The 24,229-nt window shown below is 40.7% G+C and overlaps 1 protein-coding gene across 1 annotated transcript; it reads right to left on the minus strand.

Moving 5' to 3' along the window:
- Nucleotides 1-2,678: 2,678 nt before the first annotated feature.
- Nucleotides 2,679-22,393, minus strand: stat6 (signal transducer and activator of transcription 6, interleukin-4 induced). Its single transcript, XM_061074935.1, has 20 exons — nt 21,894-22,393; nt 14,602-14,747; nt 14,140-14,284; nt 13,221-13,301; nt 12,131-12,311; nt 10,578-10,669; nt 10,025-10,173; nt 9,565-9,681; nt 9,304-9,471; nt 7,321-7,408; nt 7,112-7,234; nt 6,819-6,911; nt 6,356-6,559; nt 6,176-6,270; nt 5,949-6,082; nt 4,886-5,035; nt 4,712-4,772; nt 4,559-4,609; nt 4,139-4,255; nt 2,679-4,027 (listed from the first exon to the last, which is right to left on the minus strand). The coding sequence occupies exons 2-20, from the start codon at nt 14,733-14,735 to the stop codon at nt 3,970-3,972; spliced, it is 2,241 nt and encodes a 746-aa protein (XP_060930918.1). The 5' UTR covers nt 14,736-14,747; nt 21,894-22,393; the 3' UTR covers nt 2,679-3,969.
- Nucleotides 22,394-24,229: the final 1,836 nt, after the last annotated feature.

Consider the following 24,229-nt stretch of genomic DNA (forward strand, 5'->3'; position numbering starts at 1 on the left):
GTCCCGAGTAGAAGATTGGCTTTCTGACCCCTCCCCACACATCCCTCACCCATAACATCTCACTCCGCACCCTCAGTTCCCGGTCCATCCTCGGCCTGTTCAGCGTCTCTGCACACAAACCTCCTCAGCGTCTACACAAATGCTTACACGTATCCCGAACTCCTAATTGTGCATCCACAACTGAATTATATCCAAGGGGCACCCACAGCCCTGACCTTCTCTCCTGATTTCGCATCTACTCACCCTTCAACCTCCCGCCTCCTCCTCCTCCTCCTCCCTTGGACTGCAGGACAAAAGATGGAGGGTTAGAAGAAGACTTGCCACTGAAGGAAGCACCCTGTGCCCTGCGGTGTGGGTCAGTCAGTCACTTCCTGGCTGTAACTGCTCAGGACAGGGTCTTCTCCCTCTATCCTTCCCTTTCTCTCTCTTTTTTTTCCTCTCTATTTCGTAGTCTGCTAGGAGTGAAGCTACAGTAGAGCAGTGGACTTCTGCATGCTTTTCCATTTTGATCCGGTGTGATCTCGCCCATCGTTTTTTTTCTGTTTCATGAACTTTGGGTAAATTACATGTACGTATTGTACTTTAACAGTATTTATTTGGCTCACTTTTATTTCAGTTGTATGTGCGTGTGTGTGTGTGTGTGTGTGTGTGTGTGTGAGCGAGAGAGAGAGAAACCCAGAGTGAGTGTGCATGCATGTCTGTGTGCATGTGTATGCTTGTGTGCATGTTTTACTGGATCATTTATTTTTCACTTTTCATTGCCACAATACTTTGTTTGTATCAAGATTATCATTATTATTATTACTATTATAATAGATTTATCATGCAAAAATATTTTAGGCAAAGATGTTTCCTTTTCCACAACCTCACTGATACTGCAGGAGTTTATTCCAGATTATTTTTAGAGAGAGATCCCCTTTTCATATCAGATGCAGATAATTCATTTTAAAGCCAAATTCATTCAGTTTACAGTTTGTGTCTCATCTAGTGAAGCACACACACATTCATATTTATATTGAAATAATGACTCAACCATCTGGTCTTTCCTGAGCTCAGTCTTCAATGAACGTACATTTACAAAACTTGAAAGCTGTGGCATGTTGCTTTGTAGGTGGGAAATCAGGCTTTTACCAAGATTGAGACGACTTATCCAGTATTTGTGTTGGGCTACATTTTAAATTTACCTTCTGACAGGATTTTGTCCTTGAAGCTTTCGAGATTCATGTACAGGTGTGTGATAGTTGGTTTGCTTTTTACTTTTGCGTGTCTGCCATGGAAGAAAACCAAGCGAGCAAAACCTGACAAGCTGTCATGACGACCACGTGTTTTCCAGTTGAATTGTGTTGTTTGACACAACCGAGGCGTCTCTGTTACATCAACATCCAGGTTAGAAATGACAGAGTGCATGAGGTGTGGTGGCTTCTTGCTGGTGTTAAGCAAACACCTGGTGCCTTCTCTTTTCCACGCTGAGCTGGGTGGCTCTTTAGGAGTGATATAGTTTCAAGCCCCTCTCTGATATTCGGGAGAAGGGAGGAGGTCACTGCGAGGTGACTGAACTCTTTAGCGTGTTTGTACAGGGTGACACATGTACACCTTTATTTTCATACGGTCTACGAGAGCACATGAACTTTGAAGCTCTTCGCTGGCCCTGGTGTCCCCTCTCTCCTCCATCCCTCCTTTAATCACCCTACCTCCTCCCTTTGTTTTTGAGGCAGCCATCTTGTTCTGCTCCGATGAGGGGACATCCAAAGCTGCTGGGGTGGAGGGAAGGGGACGGGGCACTGAAAGAAGTGAGCATTTTACAAAATTTCACTAGAGCAGTCATTGAACCAGACACGTAAGCTGATTCTGCTTCTGCTTCCTCTACATAACTTTTTTTTTCAGTGTGATTTCCCTGGCAGTGGTTGAGTAGAATTTAGTGGCATGTTGAAATTAGAATTTGTGTTCTAATGGAAAAGCTTTGTGATGTACAGTGTAAAGTTTTCTTTTTTTTTTTTTTTAAAACAACACATTTCTTGATTGTTGAAACCGGATGGATAGGAAATATAATATCATAGTTATGCAATGTCTCCTCTTTGGCTGATGGATTATGGAAGTGATGCCAATAATGTTATACAACGATATGTTTTCATCCAATGAACAGCCTTCATGGAACCAGGCGCTTCCCAATCTCTATGCCACTGATTCATTATTTTTATATGTCAAAAAAAATCAAAAAATTCTTATGTTTTCAATCCTTTTTTGTCTGTTTTTTCTTTTAGACTCACTGTAGAAAAATAAGGAGTTTAAATAGATGTTTTCATGTTTTCATTTGTATATACCAAAGAAGATGAAACTAGATACACTAAGTGCAACAGTTATCATTTATGACATTCACTACAGAACATAACCCAGTAACCCCTCACAAAAAACATTGAGCAATCAGATGAGATCATATCTGTGGTATTATAAATGTATCTGTTGTCAACACCTTTTGCAGGATACACTCCTCCATGTAGTGCCACAAACAGCTGTTACGAGGGAGAACTAATATCTAATTTCTTGTACATTCACCAAAAATATTTATGATATCTTGAGAAGAACTGAGATTTGAACTTATCACCATAGTAATACGATTTTATAAACTAAAAGACAATCCACATGAATATAAATGGTTACCATCCAGTGAATAAGCATGCTACATCCAACACACTTTATTTGAGATATGCGTTATTACACTATGTATTAGGTGTCAGGTTTAGTGCAAAGCTTCTGATTGAGCCCAAAGTTAGTTTATGGGGAGGTCTGGTTTTGATGATACATTTAGATGTGAGTAAAAGAGGCTAAATTCAGAACAAAATTAAACTTAGAGCGATGATGATGGAAAGGTAATGCATCTGTTGTCAGAGCAACATTGCAAAGTTTCTAAATAACTCCAGTGCTTCACAGCTATTTCGATATTTTAGAATTGCACGGCTTTAACAATGCAAAACAGATAAAAAGACATAAACAGCACAACCCCATCTCATTGGGTTTCACACCACTGAACACAGACTGCATCGCAGAAAAGCAAGGAGAATTTTTTTTAAATATTGAACAAAGGCTTTAATATGTAATATTTATAAGTGCTCACTTGATGGTAATTGATACATTAATATACCTAATATGATATAAATGTTGCCTGCCACCATTATCATCACTTTCATTGTAAATTTATAGTGAAACACAATCTTGTCATGTTTCTTATCCTCACTATTCCACAGCATAGGTTTGAGCTCTAAACATTTATTGACCCATAGCAGAGTTACAAAGTATTAACCATGCATACTGTTCATCACTGTGTAACTGACTGACATAACATAATATAGCAGAGGCTTCCCAAGCTTTCCAATCACAAGGAGAGTTATAAACAGTAAAGCTGACATTCAAATATGCAACAAACACAAAGGATAACATGTGATCATGTGATACGTTTCATACCCTGAAAAATAATCTCCACTGTTCTGTTTTTCACCTTTATCTTTCCATGAACATCACGCTGTCAGCTATCACATAGAATAAGTCACTGTTGCAAAAGCGCTGTAAACAATAGAGTAATCCACTGATTTTCCTGAATTCACACAAATGTATCAAAGAAATCAACAGCCACAAACCCAGCATCAGGGAATAGAGAGAAAAGTTGTTGTTTTTTAAAGTGCAAGACAAAGCACAGAAGGCCGGGGGACAGCAATGAATGCGTTTTTCATTCTGGTTTGTTCTCAGTTTTACTTGCCTACAAAACGATTCCATGCTTCCTCCAGCTCAGAGTCCCAGAGACAAAAAATCTGTCTCTGAAGATAAGCAGATGGAGGTGTAGATGGAAAATGACAGTGAAGGACGAACGTCTGCACAAACACTTTATCTTATATAAGTAAGTTCATATGAGTTTGTCTCGGGTCTCTATTTGACGTCTGCTTTGCCCTTCCACAACAGTTTTGATGGGACGTCTTGTTATTCATCCAATGTCCGGAGAATACTGTCCAAATCCAGGTCCATGTTACCTGCGGGGCTAGAGACAGACACATACACTTAATGGTATCTTAACACTGAGTGAAACAATTTTTGTAGGACAAACAAAGCAAATGTACATCATGCACTGGTATGAAGATGAAACACCTACTTTTCCTCTTGGAAGACAACAGGAGGGTTTGGGCTGAAGTCCACCTCGGAATTAGCTGCAGTGTCCATTTCTTGAACGATGGAGTCCTGCGGGCTGAAAGACTGCTGGAACTGATGCCTGAAAAGAAGGGCAGGAACTGTAACCAGGTAACATTGACATTTTGTCCTGAAAAAGAAGACACTGGTAATCCATTATATACAGAGGCAAAGGTGCCTCCAACTACTAAAGTTCTTGACTTTTAAAACGTTTGACTGATTATCTCAAAGGTTCCCTTGGGGCAGCCTGGGTGGGACAAAAGTAAATATGCAGACAAACACAGTCTCAGTGTCAGAGGATTGGTCGGTAGCTGGTGGAGGACAGCACAGGGGAATAATGGTTTGGAAATAAAGAGAGGAAGAGAAGTGTAGGTGTGACACTTACCCAGGGAAGTTATCGGCCATGCGAGGAGGGGGAATCACTGAACGAGTTTCACTGCACACAAACACAACATGTTTAAAATGTTTTCCATAACTCTCAAAATGACTGTAAGTGCATAAGATGACGTGGTTTATTTGTAATAAAGATCTTCCTTACACGCCGACTTTAGTATGCAGTGACACCGGGATGTAACCCCCAAGGGTTGATGCTTGAGGCTCTGTTTGGACAAGAGCACAAAACAAAAAGACCTCCATCTGTTAATTGCCTGTCCTCACTTGGATTTAAGAACATAAAACTGAAAACTTACAATCTTTTGATGAAGAACATTACCTGAGTAGAATTTTTTGAAAACTTCATGTTTATGGAATTCAGGATACAGGTGAGTTATGTGATTGATGTCACGGATGCGGTCACCAAGGCTGAGGATCTCAAGGTCTCTCTTGGTGAAGGGCTGGATATTCTGGATTTTCTGGGCCCCATCTTGGGAAAAAGAATCATGTAACTTTATTTTTTCAGTGCATGAAAGAAGTCTGAGAGTTGTTATTATTACTTTGTGCTTCTAGCGTTGACTGTTTTACTCATGGGAGCCCAGCACTATGTACAACTCTAAAAGACCTCTATTACAATAAAGGTGACACAAATAACAGCATGTGAAATATGTGTCTCTTCACTATATACTGTATGTAAAGATGGACAACATGACTGCTCCCCAAAAGTGAAGCCATATCATCTTGATCGCCCCCTGGTGGCTGGCAGCAGTACAGGTCGTAAACCTTTCCTCCTCCATGTTATAGTCTCTATAATATAGAGGGTGGGCCGAACAAAAGTACTATAAGAAATAAAGACCTTTCTAAAAGATGGTTTCTGTCATTTTAAGTAGCTGTTATCACAGTTATGTATATTGTGCTCATTTGTACATTGAGTTTGGTTATGGCTAGTTATTTGATGCAATAACAATTTATTAAATGTCTTAATTGACCACTGAGACTGAATTGTCATTGGTCGAAGAGGGAGAATCGGTGGGACACAGAAACAGACTCTGACTCCATATGATGTGGAAAGCGCACGGTGGCGGCACCTGTATACAGGATATTTGAGCTTCATTTTTGAGGAATGCTAGGACGTGGAGACCTGTCGTCTATCTTCATTTACAGTCTATGCTTCCATGCTTCACTAGAGCCTTATTTGTCTTTTTTTTTAAAGCTCTCTGTTGTATAAAAAATGTTATAATCCAGGTAAAATGCTCAACACTGTTACTACAGAAAGCTTAAAGATATGGTCTCCCAACTTTAAACATTGTTTTACTATCCAGCAATTTAATAAATTATTTTTTAAATTATTACCGAATGTTTGTGAAGTTAAACAAGATAATTGGTGCCCCTCCAACACTTACGCTCAGTAGCAGACACATAAGCAATGGTGATGCCTCCGATCTCTGAGTCACTGAAGCGAAGAAGGAAAGTCCCGTTGGGCCTGTCTTGGAGAATCAGGTGGAGATGCTGCTTCCCAATGAAACCAAATATCAGCCTAATGGAGACAAACATTGGAAACACTTGTCATTATTCATTTTGTAGCAGGCTGCTAATTTGAACAATTTCACTATCTGTCCAGTCTCCTCACCCTTCGCTCCAGTAGCTCTTCAGGTGCTTCTTGGACAGATCCATTACTCCCTCAAACCACTGCCAGAAAGTGAAAGGTCGACCCGGGAGAACCTCCTGTAGGATTGAGAGCCAAAGTGAGATATGAGTGAATATGTCAGAATGTGTATGTCTGTGCATGACGACATATAATTGAGCGTACCTTATTAAACTGGGCCCAGGAAACCATCATGTTGCTGAAGTCCTCAGAAAAGTCAGGCTTGTCAAATATCTTCTGGGCCAAGAAGTGCTGGTTGTAGTGGTCCAGGTTGTGCTTCGTCTGGACCTCAGAGGTGAATTTACTGTTGAGAGTACTGTACATCATCCTCCAGGGGACGCGGTCCGGCACCACGAACGGCACTCTGTCCTGATGACAAAGACACACGGCGAGAATAATTGTTATTATTATTAACATGTTAAGTAGTTTTGTGCAAACCCAGGTCTCCGGTAGTGGATGATACTAGGTAAAAACATAACCATCACCTTCGACCAGTGATAATCCTGCAGTGATATATCACCTTCATAGAAACCCAATAAACCTTTTTCACAACAGACATTTTGACTTGGTAAGACGCAATAGCGGATATTATTAGAAAAGTTAAACAAAAGACTAATGTGACACTTACTGGTTCCGAAAAAGCACAGTCCCAAATGATAGTGGCCAGAGCGTTGTTGTCTTGACTTCCATGGACAATGACGACCACTGGCAGGGAGATCATCTAAAATCGATGACATAATAAAGTTTAACGATCAAACTAAGGAGAAACAAATCACATAAGGTTTTAAATAATGTTTTACGGCGGCAACATGTGGAATCTTCTATAGTTGTAAAATCAGTTTATTACTTCTGTGGCTGCTAAATGAAGCGTGTGAGATGACGAATGAGGGGAGATCTGTTGAAACTGGTTTCCCTACACACCTGTATCCTGTAGGGAGTGTCACAGCCTGTGATGGTGATCTCTGTGGAGAACAGGAGAGCAAATTTCTCCTCCGTCACAGACTCGGATCCCTTTCTGTCGGCCCTCTTGATCTTCTTGATGGACTGTTGAACCAAAATAAGAGTTTACATTTGCTAGGGGGACAGAACAATAACTAAATCTCAGCTGATGAATCTCTATCGGTACATACCATATTCCTAAAGGTAGCACATGTGCTCTTGCTGGCTGTGTTGTGTTCTAGGATTGCAGTGTTGTTGATCAGCTCCCCGACATTATCACTGCAGACAGCATAAAAAAGATTCAATAAGGATTTTTGCGTCATGTACATTAGGAACCTTTTGGAATTTATTTTCAGGGCATTTCTATTTCATTGGATTAATTAAAAAAACAATGTAGGTTTGCTGAATACTAAACAAAAGCCAAGACGATTATGCGTGACGTGTGATTTCATTTATAACGAACAAATAAGGGAGAAGAAAGTTCTGTCAGTGTTGGAGATCATGTTTTTGACAAGCTAAAATGAAGCGAACCCCGCAAGTTGGTTCAGGCAGCCAGCTCGAGCTGCCCTGCTCAAATCATGTGACATGCACCATGTGACACACCTCACTCTCCACAACCATCTATAATACACACCCACCTTTTTATGCGGCCTATTTAAGCAGCGATACATTTCCCATCACCCCCTTTGCTCGCACTGCTGCTGCAGTATTTCTACTAGTTGTTTCAGCCCCTCCACCACCCCAGCATCCACCTGTAGGCGGGGGGGGTTACAAGTTTTTGCTCATCACTCCCATCATTCTTGTGCAATCATATTAAAGAGTGATTAAGTTGGAAACTAGACGCCAAACCTGTTTGAACGTGAGTTATCTGACTGTTGTGGAGGCTGGACAGGGGAGCGGCCTTTGACCTTTATTATTCTTACTGTACATGCTGCCACTGACTGACATCATCAGATCGTGCAATGTTTGTTTCCATAGTTTCGCAGATCATACACAACTGCTGAGCCAAATGTTGATAACTCACTGCGCTCCAACAATTAATGTCTGTCAGCAAAAAATATACAGATGAGCAATAATTTCCCTCAAGCTTAATGAGGATAAAACAGAAATCCTTTTAGTCTGTCCAAAATCAAAAAGAGAAATGCTGGGAAATCATCTGGATTAGCTAACTCCTTGGATGTGATAAGTCTAGGTGTTATCTTAGACTCAGATCTGAGTTTCAACGCCCACATCAACAAGGTGACCAAACTTTCCACCATTTTAAAATCAGACAGATATTAAAAAGCTGACCAATGCCTTCATTTCTTACTGTAATGCACTTTTAACAAGAATAGAGAGTCCAGCTCATTCAGAACTCATAACCAGAACCAAGAGGAGTAGAGCACATTAGTCCAGTTCTAGCTGCTTCGCACTGGTCACTTGCACACAGGATTCCCTTTAAGGTTCTCCTCCCTACATACAAGGCTCTGAATGGACTAGGACGGAGTTACATAGCTGACTCTCTGGTTAACTATGTCCCCTCTAGAATTCTGAGGTAATCTGCAGTAAGTCTATCAGAGGTTCCCAACTACAGACGAAAGACAATCGGAGATCCAGCTTTTGTTAACTATACTCCAAAGTTATGGAACAGACTGCTGCTAGATATCAGAGAAGCTACTAGAATCAAGCTCATACCAACGCCAAGGCTAAACAATCCTACACATGATTGTCGACTTCTTGTAGTAGAAAATAAAATATAAAAGAAAAAAGGAAGTGTTTGATAGCCGTAGGGAATTATTTGTCATAAGACACCAAAGAACGAGAAAATTCTTGGATCTGCACCATAATGTAAATGTAAACCCACAAACAAACAGATGAAGGTGAAAATATTACCTCCTTGGCATTATGACAAAGGATAATGTAGCTTTGTTGATGTAGTAAATCTTGCTAATGGTGTCAATAAAATGCTTAATGACAAATCAAATCATTAAGCTCTTACAGAATTTCGTTGTTTACGATTCTGTAATCATTGTAACAGTTTAGAGATACATGTTTTCATGTTTTAATAAAAAAACTAGAGTAATTAACAGAACACATTCAAGAATGTTTATTTCTTTGTTCCGTAAAAATCTGTAAGTCATTAACTGTAATCTGTCATGTTACTGTACATATATATATATATATGCATGACTCACCCAGGGACACCGCCCAGGTTCCTGGCCTGCAGTTCATTAATGATTTGCGCCTTCAGCACCACAGGCTTCCCAGGAGCCACTTTCTCCCCCAGCAGATATCGCACAGTGGTGGAGAACTTTGACTGAGTCTTTATGACCTGAGGGGGCTGCTTGTCTACTACAAGAGAGCTGCAGGAAACATCAGCTACATGAGTGAGGAAACCATGTTTAAAATTTTTAAAAGAAATTGGAATATATACAGACAAAGAACTAATGTCCTACCTTTGAATCAGAACCTGCTGAAGCTGCCTCAGTCGTTCCTGGAGCTCTGGGATATGCTCCACTATCAGCATCAACTCCTGTCGCAGGTTCCCGTTCACCCCAAGCAGCTGCTCACACCTAACAGAAAAATGAGTAATAAGTAAAAATATTTAAAGACAAATACTAGACAAAAAATGCTGGCCAGAAATGTACTTTTGCAAAACATTATCATGTCACTTAATTTGAATCTTTAATGGTTAGGGACCCTAACTTAGGATTTGACCTGTTACCACCAAATGCTGATTTGTCCAATCTTCAGTTCTATTGAATGTTTGTGACAAATTTGAAGCACTTGTCTGAAGGCGTTCCCAAGATATAACTTTCTTTCTTCTATTCACTCTTGCTTAGATGTCATGTCGAATTAGGTGTGTGGTTTCACTTGGATAGGATAAAGTTAATGAATAAGTGGGGTGCACCTCACCAGGTCTGCAGGGGGTTGAGGTTTTCATCAAAGGGCTGTCCGATGGCGGCCTTGCACTGCTCCCACCTCCACGCCTTCAGCCTGCTGAGCAGTCGGACCTGACACTGGTCCAGACAGTCCACAGACTCCTGCAGCAGCTGGAAGCGTTTCTATAGCAACCAGTATCCAAACACATTAAACTGACACACATTGGCAAACACGTGCATGAATGTACATGTCAATAACCATCACGCACACAAACACAGAAATATTATGTACTGCACTAATAAGTGTTTAAAGTAATTTCAAACCAACATTAGGCCCAACAATTATATGGATGTTTTTTAGGTTCTAAATGTATAATGATGATGGTGAGAGACTTGTACTTGAGGAAGTGTGATTATTAGATGACTACAAATGTCAAACTCTGACCTAAGAGCAGTGTTCTACTGGCAATTTGTCTTAACTGCTTTAATATGACACTTATTGTGGTTTTATTTACAAAAAGAATAATCAGTTCCCTTCAGTTTCCAGTAATGTTGACACTGGCTAAATAAACTAGTGCCCAGCTCACCGTGGTCATTGCATTCACGTTGTACTCCAATTGCTGGATGTGTTTCTGGATTTCAGATTTTTTGGCATCCAGTCCGTTCTGCTGGATTGGCCCTGTAGGAATAAAATAATATGTTGAGTCGGCATTTTTCTAATAAGAAATCACCCATCCTGTAATATTTAATAGCAGGATAGCAACACTTGAACATGCCAAGTTAACAAAGACACAGTCAAAGCTGGGCTATATATACTCATTGTATGTACAGCTGGAATGCCAAGTACTAGAGTAGTTGCAGTGTTCATCAGAAACATTTAATAAAAGACCACTCAGGCCTCAAAAACTCCTTATGAAACCTCTTCTAAATTGACTAGATTCAGATTGTTATTCAAATCTGCAACAAATTTCAAACACTCCTTAATATCAGATCCGTAAATTCTTCTCTGAGAAAGCAAGGACAATATTGAAACCCTAACCCTAGTGGAGAAGTTTTCAGTGGAGACGCATTGAAGACACATTTACAGCATCATTTAAAAATGACAGAGTAGAGGAAAGCCTGTATAATAATAATAAAAAGAATAGACTTTATTTATATTGCACCTTTCCAAAACAAGGTTTACAAGGTGCTATACATGATAAAAACAACAGGAATCATAAACGTGTAATCACAAGAACAGTGTCAATAGAGGATTATAACAAGCAAAACATATTAAATATATATATATATATTTATATATATGTATAATGGCTGTAGGAGTTGAATAAGGTCAAGTAGTTGCTATTTGCCCAACTGATCACTGAGGTTTATTTCTCTTATCTATAAATGAGTGGCCAACTCATACTGTAAGTTATCATCCCATATGCAAAAACGGAACTTGAGGCCTTTGACTGTTGTCAAAGCAGGAAAATAACAAGATTAAATAACAAAATTAAACTTTGGAACATTAAGACTGAAAATAAATTTTAACATCAACAATGGCTCTGCTCCATGATTCCTTCCAGTAAGACATGTCAGTGAGTAAGCATGCACAATACCAGGAAGTAACTCAACAGAACGAGTCAATCATCAACTGTGATTTCATCAGTGGTTTTCCTGATTTGAAAAGTTGGGAGCACCTCAGGGCTCCATTGTTTGCCCCTCACTTTTTTATATTTACATGTTAAACCTCTGACATGTCATTTTTTCCCCCTATACCAATATTTATACGTCAACTTTTAACAATATAGTCTATATATAGCAAATGCAGATGAATTGCATGTATGCATTTAAAAAAATAAAACTGAATGAGGTTTTAAGTAAATTCCCTACTGATTAAACTTCATATCACAGTTAAACCGAAACTAAAAACTATTAAAAAGCATGAAAAAACGAAATTGAAACTGTTAATATAGAAAGCAACTTTTGTTTTATTAAAGAGGAACTGAAATAGTCTTACTCCATTTTCAGTCAATATCGGCTGTTTTTAGTATTTTATTATTGTGAAAATGAATAAAGGCATTTCTGCAGAAAGTCTCTAAATTTGTTTGAGTGTGTGTGTGTGTGTGTGTGTGTGTGTGTGTGTGTGTGTGTGTGTCACCTTGTAAACCCTCATAGTTCTGTCTCTCCCAGTTGAGCTCTTCTTGCAGCTGGTGCATTTTCTGTCGAATGTTCTGGACCTCCAGCACCTTCAGAACCAAGTGGTCCACATCCTGCATGTTGGGGAACGATGGTTCTCCACACTCATACTGGTACGCGGGAGGGCTGGGGATCTGAGTGGGCTACACACAGTGTAATATTTTTATTGATTTAACAAGGAGAGACACTGAGAGCATGCTATGTTTTACAATTATAGTGCATATAAAGAGGCGTACATATAAAAGTACATGTAATAAACCTACATCATTAGAAATAAACATACAATTCAATTACATTTTTTCACCAATATTCAACTTCGGCCACTGGGGGTCTCTTAATCAAAACAATAACAAAAGTCCTAATTTGATGACATCATAAAGCAGTATGGGATCATGGGAGTTATCTTCTTCACCACCATTGTAGATCTAAATCTACCTGGTGTGGCTCAGACAAATACTGTTCACAGATGAGGTCCAGTATTGAAGTGCTATGCAAACAGCACTGAATAATGTGATCCATTACAAGTGGCTGCCTCGTAGTGTGTTTCTCCTTTGCCATTCTTTATTTGCTCTGGAAGCTTAACTGCAGACGGGCAAAACCAAGGCCAAAGCGGATATGACGCAATTAAAAAGCCACCAAAATGAAAGCCGGAAAGTGAAATTGAACATGAAATGAAAGTTTGATTTTCCAACAAAACTTGTGAATCAGTGAACAATGTCAGCTTCTCTTTAACTGCACTGTTTTACCAGATTTTAAACTGAAAACTGACTGTGGACGGGAGTTTGACTCACAGTTATCAAACCAACTGCAGCAGGAGTCAAAATACTGCTAAATAAAAGGGATAATACAATTATTTTACACCTCATGCCCCCAAAAGCTCGGATGTTGGATGATGCTGTCTTCATGGATCTGTACACATACAGATTTTATACTGGGGTATTAACGGCAGTGAGCCATTCATTTGTCACCTATAACATATACTCAGATATATCGAGATTCACCTGGCCTTAAGACAACTAAAAGCAAACTGTGTCAGTTAATGAGGTTCTCACCGTGTTGAGCAGACCCCGCTCCTTCCTGAGGATGTCCCTGACGAGCACTGCAAACTGTAGAGGCTGCCGTTGGAACCCAGTCTGTAAAGAAACCACATGTACTATTGGATCCATCTATGATACAGCTTCTAGTGTACAATGGTACATTAAGCCGATGCCATGGTAACTTGTCTGAATTCATGTTGTGGCAGGTTTGCACAAACATATGTAAAAAAAAAAAAAAAAAGTGTAGGTATTTTTTTTTTTTCTTGAGGTTTATTTGAAGGCACCCTTCACCTTTACTACAGCCTCACAAATGTCTTTGATTACTCCAGAAAGTGTTTTCCTGTCTCTCTTCCTGTCTTGCATCACTCAGGTTGTGTGTGAAGTCACTCACTAATTCACTCCTTCCTTCTGAGTAGGAAGTTCTATGTAAAGGACTATATACTCAGCTCATCAGCAAAAATAAATAAAAAACTTTTGAACACGACTAATTTTCTCTTGAACCGTTAAATAAGTCATTGCTGTTGCACAACTAAAACATGCCATATCATCATATTTCATATTATTCATTTAAATCAATGCTTTTCTGTTTGCTTCTCCCTTCTACTATGTCACATTTGAGGCTCAAGTACTTTTTATTCAGACTTGAAAATCTTTTGTTTTTACAATATATTATATTCTCTACTCTCGTCTGGTGGCCATTTGTATTTCATGGATAACAATTGCAAAGCACGATGGTATTTATTGCTCGATTAGTCGTGATTAGCTGCACACAACTTTTTATATAGGGGTATAAAGATTTTCACTAAAAAAAACATTCAGACAAATTAAAAAATGTACTTTAGAGTGAGTAGTGAGTGATTTCAGACACAGACCTGCTGTGACCATTGGCAGCTGCTTGATATTATACAGAATACAATGGCTACAGTTCTCCTACCATGGACCTGCTGATCTGCATCAACTTCATCTTGACCACCACATTCGCATTCTGCTGAGCAATCTGCTGCAACATGCTGATGATCTGGTCCAAAAGAGCTCGGGCCTGGCTCTCTTGCTCCACATTCTCCGGCAAAAAGTCGTCCCTTTGAGCATGCACACACACACACACACACACACACACACACACACACACACACACACACACACACACACACACACACACACACACACACACACACACACACACACACACACACACACACACACACACACACACACACACACACACACACAGGCATGTAAGATGTGATTGTAATAGAGCCACACACAGACAAGAGCTCATCATGAGCCAGCAAACACAATATTTAATGAAATCCTCAGCACGCTTGTTCAACATGTCATCACATGTCTATGTATGGTGCGTGTGTGTGTGTGCGTGTGTGTGGGTGTATTTGTGTACCATCTTTGGTTCTCAATCCATTCAGCTATAAAGTGTCTGACTTCAATGGGGAAGAGGTTTGGGGGATAGAGGTTGTTGACGATGTCATCAGGCAGGCGCTGGATTAGCTGGGACATGTGTTGCCACTGGGCCATGATCAAGCAGGGCTACAAAAATCAGAGTGTAAAGACATATTATGCATGAATATTCAATTTTACTACATTTCTCAGTGATTGAAAAAACAAAACAGGGCATTTTATTTTAATCAAAAACTCTAATATTATAGAACTAGAATTGCACTGCTGAGCCCAAACAGTCCCTTAAATTAAATCCAGCTGCGCAAATTATTTTTCATTAAGATCCATGAATTTGTCCCTGACCAGCAATGTAAAGAAAGTTTAAAAAAAAAGAAATTTATCTGCTCCCTGATCTGGATACATACCAAAATGTAATAGAAAATCTTAACACCCTGACGACCTCCTCACTTATCAATCTCCTCTCTCCTCTTTCTTTGCCTCTACTTCTGCAGCCAAAAGCTCATTTTACCTAACTAGAATTCAATCCTTATTTTCTAACCCCCAAAAAATGTCTTCTCCATCTTTTCCAACTTCCTTGACCCCCCACTCCACCTCCTCCTTTCACTCTTCTACCAATTATTTTACAAAAAAGATAGATGACATACGCTCCTCATTTTCTAATCTTCCTTCATCTTCATCCCCTTCGCTTTCCTCTTACAACCCCTGTCTCACAATCAAGTTCTTACCTTGGTAACCTCAGCCTGCCTAACCACCTGTCCCCTTGACCCCATCCCATCTCACGATCTCCAGTCTATTACTCCTGACCTTCTTCCTTTTCTCATCCATCTTATCAACACTTCCCTATCAACTGGCTGTTTCCCTAAATCTCTGAAGGAGGCAAGAGTTAACCCTCCCCTTAAGAAACCCACCCTCAACCTGTCTGAAGTTAACAACTACAGACCTGTCTGTCTTCTTCTCTTTCTTTCCAAAACTCTCGAGCGAGCCATCTTTAATCACCTCTCCTATCTCCACCATAACAACCTTCTTGACCCTCACCAGTCTGGTTTCAAGGCAGGCCACTCAACTGAGACTGCCCTCCTAGCTGTCTCTGAGCAACTTCACACTGCTAGAGCAGCTTCTCTCTCCTCTGTCCTTATTCTTCTAGATCTTTGTACTGCATTTGACACAGTGAACCACCAGATCCTTATTTCCTCCCTTCAGCCTCTGTGTGTCTCAGGCTCTGCTATCTCCCTGCATCCTACCTCAACGACCGCACTGACCGGGTAACTTGGAGAGGATCTGTGTCTGAACCTTGTCCTCTCACTCCTTGGGTCCCTCAAAGTTCCGTCCTCGGTCCTCTCCTCTTCTCTCTGTACACCAACTCTCTCGGCTCTGTCATTCTATGGATTTTCCTACTACAGCTATGCTGATGACACCCAACTAATCCTCTCTTTTCCCCAATATGAAACACAGGTAGCATCACAAATCTCTGCCTGTCTGACTGACATCTCTCAGTGGATGTCCACCTAAAAATGAAGCTTGACAAGACTGAACTCCTTTTCCTTCCAGGGAAAGGCTCTCCCACCCACGACCTGACTATTACCTTTGACAACTTCCTGTTAACCCCCACCCAGACTCCTGGGAACCTGGGTGTGACTCTCAACAGTACACTCTCCCTTACTGCCAACAATACTGCAACAACACGTTCCTGTAGATCTCACTCAGGAGGCTGTGCAGCTTCTGGTCCAGGATCTGGTCATCTCATGCCTAGACTATTGCAACTCCCTCCTGGCTCGTCTACCTGCTAGTGCCATCCGACCTCTGCAGCTCATCCAGAATGCAGCAGCTCGGCTGGTCTTTAACCTAAGTTCACTCACACTACTCCGCTCCTCCGCTCCCTTCACTGGTTACCAGTGGCTGTCCGCAGCTAACCACTCAACAAAATCCAACTGTTTGCTGTCCTGGCTCCTAATTGGTAGAACCAGCTCCCCATCGACATCAGGAAAGCAGAAAATCGATACATCTTCGGCCGCAAACTAAAAACACACCTCTTCCGACTATACCTTGAATATAAGTTTAACCTTACAATTTAGTAGCACTTAAATGGGACTTTCTTATAGCAATTTGTAGTTTGGCTTTCTTGAAGAAATAGTACATTCTTGATTCGTGTTGTTCTGGATTTGTTTCCTCATGGTTGTATGCACTTATTGTAAGTCGCTTTGGATAAAAGTGTCAGCTAAATGAAATGGATGAACCTCAGATTGAATCCAATCTGGTTTACAATCATACAAACCAATGAAAAAACAGACAGGGGTGAAAACATAACCTCCTTGGCGGTGACTATAGTAACAAGGCTGGTGTCGTCTTTTATTTTTCATTTTTCCCTCATCAACTAATCCCATCAAAAGACCAAAACAAAAGAAGACATTTCTGCATCTCTCTGCACTTCCCTTTACCCTACTCAGCCTGAACACATTAATTCCTACCATAGATGCAAATCATTAAAATAATATATAGTTTCCCTTTAAACTATTACTACTTGTAAACTACTATTTAAACCACTCTCAAACGTGCAGAAAGAAGTTATGCTGTGCATCCAATCAATGCTCACACCAATTTAAATTAAATATGTCGAGAGGAGAATTTAAGTGATGAACAATAATACATTTTTTCAATTGGAATCATTCAGTCGGATGCAGATTTCAGTAGAGCCTGTATTATTCTAATGAAGAGAATATACAATAAGCTCAGTTAAAGGTGAAGTAGGCTGTTACAATAGAGAATAGGCTATACTCCGCAAGTACTTTTACTTTTTTATACTTTTAGTACATTTAAAAGCAAGTACCAACTTTTACTCCAGTAGAAAAGAAACCTTTGAAAAGAAAACGAAGACTTACTTTTACTAGTCCATACGAGTGGACTACGAGTCCATTTTTGTCTAGTTATTTGTACTTTTTCTTTAGTAAAACTTTTCTCACTGTTATAATAGTTGAATATAATTTTGCTATGCATAGTGAACAGTTACAGCCTTAAGATGGTCTATATGGAATTAACTTAAAATCGACTACAGTGCCCATGTTCATCCAAAACAAGGAACATGAACAGACACTGTGTAGTTTCACAGCAATAGACGCCTGGGTCACGGAGCTATGTGCTGTTTTAAATACAGCAATAAACAAACTTAGAACCGAATTCAAAACTGCTGCATGTAGGTGAAATAAAAATATGGAAAACATGCACACCAACACTGACAGATTCAGATATCTGAAATTAGTTGTTGGTAAAAACCAAGCAAACATGTCTTGGGAGCTTTCTTCACTTCCTATGGGTAGAGACAGTGTTGGGAAGGATACTTTCAAAACGTATTCCGTTACAGAATACAGAATACATGCCCAAAAATGTAATCTGTAACGTATTCCATTACATTAACTAATCTAAGTAACGTATTCTGAATACTTGGAATACTTCCGGTTTGTAATGCAAGTGTATGATTGCGGCGTTGTTATAGTCAGTGGAGCAGCAGCAGTTTAAACTCTCTCTCCGCCGATGCGGCGGGCCAGCTGGATGTCCGGCTCCCATCCTCTCCCATCTCTGTGCCGGCCCCACCGGAGGCTGAAGGACCCCCCCCCCCCCTGCGCCAAGGCTGCCTCGCGCCGTGCAGCGATCGTTTCGGCGTCGAGTCTATTTTTTTTTGCGCTTGACGCGAGCGTATCGCTCCAGGAAACACACTGAAAAATGATTTTAAACGATATTGATGACATTTTATATGATATAAATGATAAAGTATGCATCCCATAGTTTGTATTCCCCTTCTGTTGTCCTGGAGTTTTAATTTTACCAATTTTACCGATCACATTATTAAATGCCCCCCTCTGCCCATCCACTACAGACACACAAGCAGTCATAAAGATAAAAAGAGAGAGGGGGGGGGGGAGAATACGTAATTTACCCTCGACACCCGACATTGAACGGAGCAAACAGCGGAGAAGTTCTTGCAGATAGATGACATTAAATTGGGACGCTGTTGCAGTTAATGTTGGAGCAACAAGTGACTATATGCTTTTATACTACTGGGTCAACGGGTGATATTATTAGCGCTGCCCGGCGCTTCAGCGTCCGGTGTGAACCCGGCGTGCCTCGCTGGCCTCCTGCAGAGCCATGACAGCGGAGCTCTGGAAGCGCAGGTCGGTCTTCTCTCACCAGGCGCTGGAAGGGCAGCTTGCGGATCAGCAGCTCCGTAGATTTCTGGTAGCGACGGAAGTCTCTCAGAGCCTCGGTCCCGGCCCCGAGCCGGTAGCGGTGAGGCTTCTTCACGCCGCCGGGGGAAGGTGCGCTCTTACGGCAGCCCTGGTCTCCAGCTGCTTCCTGGGGGCTGTGCCGCCGGTGGATTTACGAGAGAGTGAATAAACTCGAGAAGTACCGTCATGTAATCCACTGATTTCAACAATGTAACTGTATTCTGAATACCATCTATTTAATTTGTAACTGTAACGGAATACAGTTACTCATAATTTGTATTCTAAATACGTAACGCCGTTACATGTATTCCGTTACTCCCCAACACTGGGTAGAGAGAACCACAGAAACCCAGTCCTAAAACACTGTCACTTAAATCTCGAAACTTCACAGCTGTCTCCTGGCAACGTGAAGGGGAAACCAACAATTGCCTGCAGTGCTTCGGAAGCACAATCACACCTTTATTGCATTTGAAAGTGTGAATATCTCCCAGATAAGAGTTTGACATGAGCCAGTCTTGTGAGTCATACTGAAGGAATGGAGTGTTGTGCAATACTCATAAAGGAGTCTATAAACATTTTGGTAAGCTAGCACAAAAGGACTAAACGGCAGCAGAACCAAACCTTCATCTTAGTCTTATAATAGCAAACATACAGTTAATTATAGAGCCTTCGCGCTTTCATCTGGCTTGCACCGACATTAGCTGGCACGCTTCACTGCTGTAGCAACTGTTTAAGTAGCCATAATTTTTTTTAACGACCTGATGAGAGTAACAACTACTTCAACCTTAAGCCCTGCATCTTAGATCAACACATCACCCTCACCCTCAGAGTACCACTGTGAAAGCTGCAGCACCACTCTGACTTCGTCGACATGAGCTTATGGTTCAATTTTGACCTCTGCATGGGAAATACTGGAAGTTTGGTTTGACTTAAAACATGCCAATCCTGCAGCTTTTTGCAGAAGGTGAGGGTGTCAGACTGGTAGAGCTCCTGGTCAAGTGTTCCCTGGTTCAAGTCCCTGGTGTTGGGAGTGTGTTGGTATCACTGTGCATTGTAAGGACGTGGGGCACAAAGCTATGAGGAGACTCAGAAAGACAAAGTGGGTGGCCAGAAGCAATCTGCAGTAGTATCACAGGGTCAGCCATTTGCAATAAATTTCCCAGATGAGGCTTCACTATGTGCACTGGGACACTGCACATTAAGTGCACAACCACTTTTCATTTTTAAAGACCAGATCTTGGAGGTTCAATAAACAAGCAGGTCAACCAAGTCCCATTGGCACACAAGTTATTTCCCAATTTCCCTCAGTTCGCTCTTATCTTGCACATCATGGATGTACATGCAGGGTAATTGATCCCTTGTGCACACTAATGCATGGTAGATTCTCTCTCCTCCCTGAAACATCCACTGCCGAAAAAAACTGTTAGACCAGTTTCCTCCATCTCCAGTATCAAACCACACCAACTCACAAAGACCACTTATCTTCAACAACTCACTTCATTCTATTCTCCTCCCACGAAAAGCACCAGTTTACAGACAGACTCTGCAAGTCAAAGGCCAAAACTTTATTGCATAAGTGATGAAAAACTTCCTCTAATTTCGGGTGAGGTTCAGAGAAGTTTTGTTGCTGACATTTCTGAAGAAGTCAGAAAGTCTTACCGGTAGAAGTGCTTTCTGATTTCGGTTCTAAGGCACAGTTTGGTTAAGTCAAGAAAATAAATCTTTGTTAGGATCAAGAAAAGATTAACGTTTGGGTGCAAATGGACCGTAATGCAGTCAACCAAGTGCAAAAGCTTTCCGGCAAAGAGCCTTGAAGGCAAAACGTTTCCCATGATCGCACTGTGCATCAAGCCAACTTTATTTATGTCACCCGAAAGGTCAAACACTCCTCAGAGGCCCATAAAACATGCAACACACTGTATATAGACGTAATATTGTAAACAGAACAGATATTTGGTAAACACACTCAACCAATGTGTAACCCTCTGAGGCCAGAATTATCAACATGGTTTTCTGGGTCGTCTCAATATAGTAGCAGTTTATGTACTGGATATTTTTCATGAATATATATTGACGATTTAACTCTGCGTTCCCTCAACATTCAAACCAATCAAACTATTTGATTTGATAAAGACAGATTCTTGCTCCTGAGTGAGGTTTGTGGTTTTAAACTCACATATCTTCGGTAAATGATTGTGTGTTAAACTTCCTCACTGTTCTTGCACAATCCATACGCAGTATGCTGATATATATCGAAGTTATGTTGCTATTTTATTGTAAGGATTATTTCAATAATTTTATTGGCCTGCCCTTACCTTTACAATACAGTATTAAATGTACATGAACCAAACTACCGCCCCTTTATAACTTGCTGTTAATACCTCACTTGTATGTGCAAGATACATAATCACATTAAATACAGTCATCTATTTTAATAATTTAATAATGTTTTATTTTGTCATGTTTTCCTCATCTGTAACAGCACCACAATCAACTTGTAACTGGGTTTTGAAAGGTGCTATATAAATATAGTTTACTTCAGTTATTAAAGGGTTAATTCAACTTTCAAGATGAAGTTCATATAATAATATACATGATATTTTATTTGGGGAGCTAATAATACAACATGGAATAAACTGTATTTTTAACAATATCAACATGTGATCACACGGGCTAAACATGAATACCAGGAACAATTAATTTCCTTATAAGTAAAAAACAACAAAAACATTGCTACTACTTTGTACATAACTCCGACATTACACGAACTAACAAGACAATGAAGGTAAATAAAAGTGAAGCTACATTTGAATCTATTTAAAAAAAGTCATAACTTTATTAAAGTTTTGAAGAAGTGTACGAGGATATAAGTCTCTCTCGCTCTCTCGCTCTCTCACACACATGCACGCAAACACACACACACCCACACACACGCACGAACTGCTGCAGTCTGTTGGGTATAGTTGTTATTTGTTTATCAAACGCTGAGACCAGTTTTACGCACAGTTCTCGCAGCGGGCTAGGCCTCAATAAAGCAACACACTGCGTCGACTCTTACCTTCAGTTTAAGGCAGATGAACTCACAACATTGATAAGCGCTGGGCTCCTTCTCTTCTTCCTTTTGAGTGGAAAGTAGCTCATCCACAGTAAGTGTTACTCAGCACGTCCTCCCTCCATCACCCACTGGATCGATGCCCGTGCCCCACTGGTCCTGCACCCAGGCCAGTCCTCCGTGCCGAGCCGTGTAAACTCTCACTCGCTCAGGGTGGATTCAGTCACTTCCCTGTTCGCGCACGTCGTGTCGCCGCGCGTAATTGTTTCCTGCCCTGGGTGTCCTCACGTTCAAGTTTGAACTTGGTCTGGAACGCGCCCTGATGTCTTCACTGTCACCCCCGGTGCGCAGCAGATGTGGCACATATACACACACATATACACACACGTATACACGCACACACACACACGCACACTGGCCCCTCTGGTTAAATCCCGTCTGACAGATCACAAACAAAGTGCGCCCTGCTGGTTTCGATGTGCCAGGACAGAAACAACGACAGGATCCATATGCCACAGACATGTACAGTATGTAAAACAGGCGGGTGGGCGGGGTGGGCACGGTGAACTTCCACAGAAGGAGTGCGTGGGCGGAGTAACGTCGAGTCATTTCCCCATCGGCAGTAACTTCCAGTAAGTTCACTGAGACACATGATACCATATCTGCAGCTGGCAGTTCCCTCGAGAAACAACATCTTCCCAACGACATCCACCGACAGGGCGCGCACGTCACCACACGCACACACTTCTGGACTGAGCTTTTTTTTTTATGTCGTCTAATTGTGGGGCCATTGCAAATGAGTCTGTAGTTCTCACTCCCCCACAGATCTTTGTCAGACTCTCTCCAGGAATGGGATAAAGTCATCGTCAATATTCAATACTGTATCATTAATTACTATCAGCTGTTGCCGACTAATGACATCACAGATGATGTCACATATACCAACTTGACATTTACAGTAGACTGTTGTAAACCCACACAGGGCTTTCCGCATGATAACATTCAGGATATGAAATGATTGGACATCCTGAATATAAACATTCACAATCAACTACAGTTTATTGCTTATATTCCAATTGGAGTTTGCCCCTAGGATCACAAAATGTACATGTGTATTTTGTAGAGAGAAGGTGATTTATGTCTTTTCCCTGTTCCCACTATCCAGTCCTCTTTCACAATCCACACATGAGTAGAGAGTAGCCAACAATGGAACTTGTTTAAGAAACACTAATTAAATAAATAATACATGATAAATGATCAAAATATGTATTGAATAAATAATATGAGTAGTGGTACTGGTCACATCCAGGCCGTGATGCCTGATTGTTGAAGGTCACAGGGGTTGGTGTGAAACCATAAACATGGAAGTTCACACACAATACACAACCCCCACTAGGGAGTGCCCCTGAAAAATGTGTTGATGATTTTTCCAGAAAGTACAAAACAGAGTAAATCAGTATTAAGTATAAGATAACGTATATATATAACTTTATACTCTATCAATTCACATGCATTAAAATACTTAAAAATTGAAATAATAATAATTATGCAGGTTCATTGCTTTAAGTTTGACTCCCTTTTTTCTTTAGTGTTCCCAAAATATAGCCACAAGGGGGCGTCAATATGAGTTTAACATGTTTCACTAAACTTTGGCTTTTGTTTTGCTGTGGGAGGTTCTGCAGGGGCCCGTTTCACAAAGCAGGTTCAACAAACTCTGAGTTAAAACCTTAACTCTGGGTTGAGCAACTCTGAGCTGTCAAACTCTAAGTTTTCGGTTTCAGAACAGGTGATAACACTTAGTTCAATCAACTCAGAGTCAAGGTAACCCTGAGTGAAGCTTGTGCATGAGGATATAAAAAGCCTTCATCAATGGAACACAGATAACATGATTCACCATGGCAACAAGTGGTAAACAGCCTCGATCCTCCTACTTCTCCCCAGTGGAGTTGGAAATATTAATGACTGCGTATGCAGAAAGTGAGCATATATTTTTAAAAAGAAGCAATACTGTGGCAGCAGCAAAAGCGCGGGATCTTGCGTGGCAGGAAATTGCTGACCGAGTCAATGCGTCAGTATTAATTTGAGAAAAAAAAGAAATGTTTTGTCTTGAATGTTCCACTTATTCAACAATTATATTCCATATGTGTGTCTGTGAGCACAGGTGCAACCCAACAGGCACCAAACGGACTTGGCAGCAGCTAAAGATGAAATATAAAAATGTAGTTCAAACAGGTAAGGTATAATAAAGTACAAGCAATTGTGATGTTGTTTAGCCTGCCCTCATTAAACAGCATTTAGTGGCTACATTCAACATGTGATGGATATATTTAAGTAATTAGGGA

The sequence above is a fragment of the Limanda limanda genome, chromosome 7, assembly GCF_963576545.1.
Source record: "Limanda limanda chromosome 7, fLimLim1.1, whole genome shotgun sequence".
In the NCBI taxonomy this organism is placed as follows: Eukaryota; Metazoa; Chordata; class Actinopteri; order Pleuronectiformes; family Pleuronectidae; genus Limanda; species Limanda limanda.

Bases quoted from the DNA above. Each gene is read 5' to 3' on its own strand.
- stat6 (XM_061074935.1), bottom strand. From the start codon at position 14,735: ATGGCCCAGTGGCAACACATGTCCCAGCTAATCCAGCGCCTGCCTGAT. The intron at 6,560-6,818 runs GTAAGTGTCACA...CTTTGTCATCAG, and splicing joins ACTGTGCTTTTTCGGAACCA to GACAGAGTGCCGTTCGTGGT. The intron at 5,036-5,948 runs GTAAGTGTTGGA...CTTTTTCCCAAG, and splicing joins TTATGTGTCTGCTACTGAGC to ATGGGGCCCAGAAAATCCAG.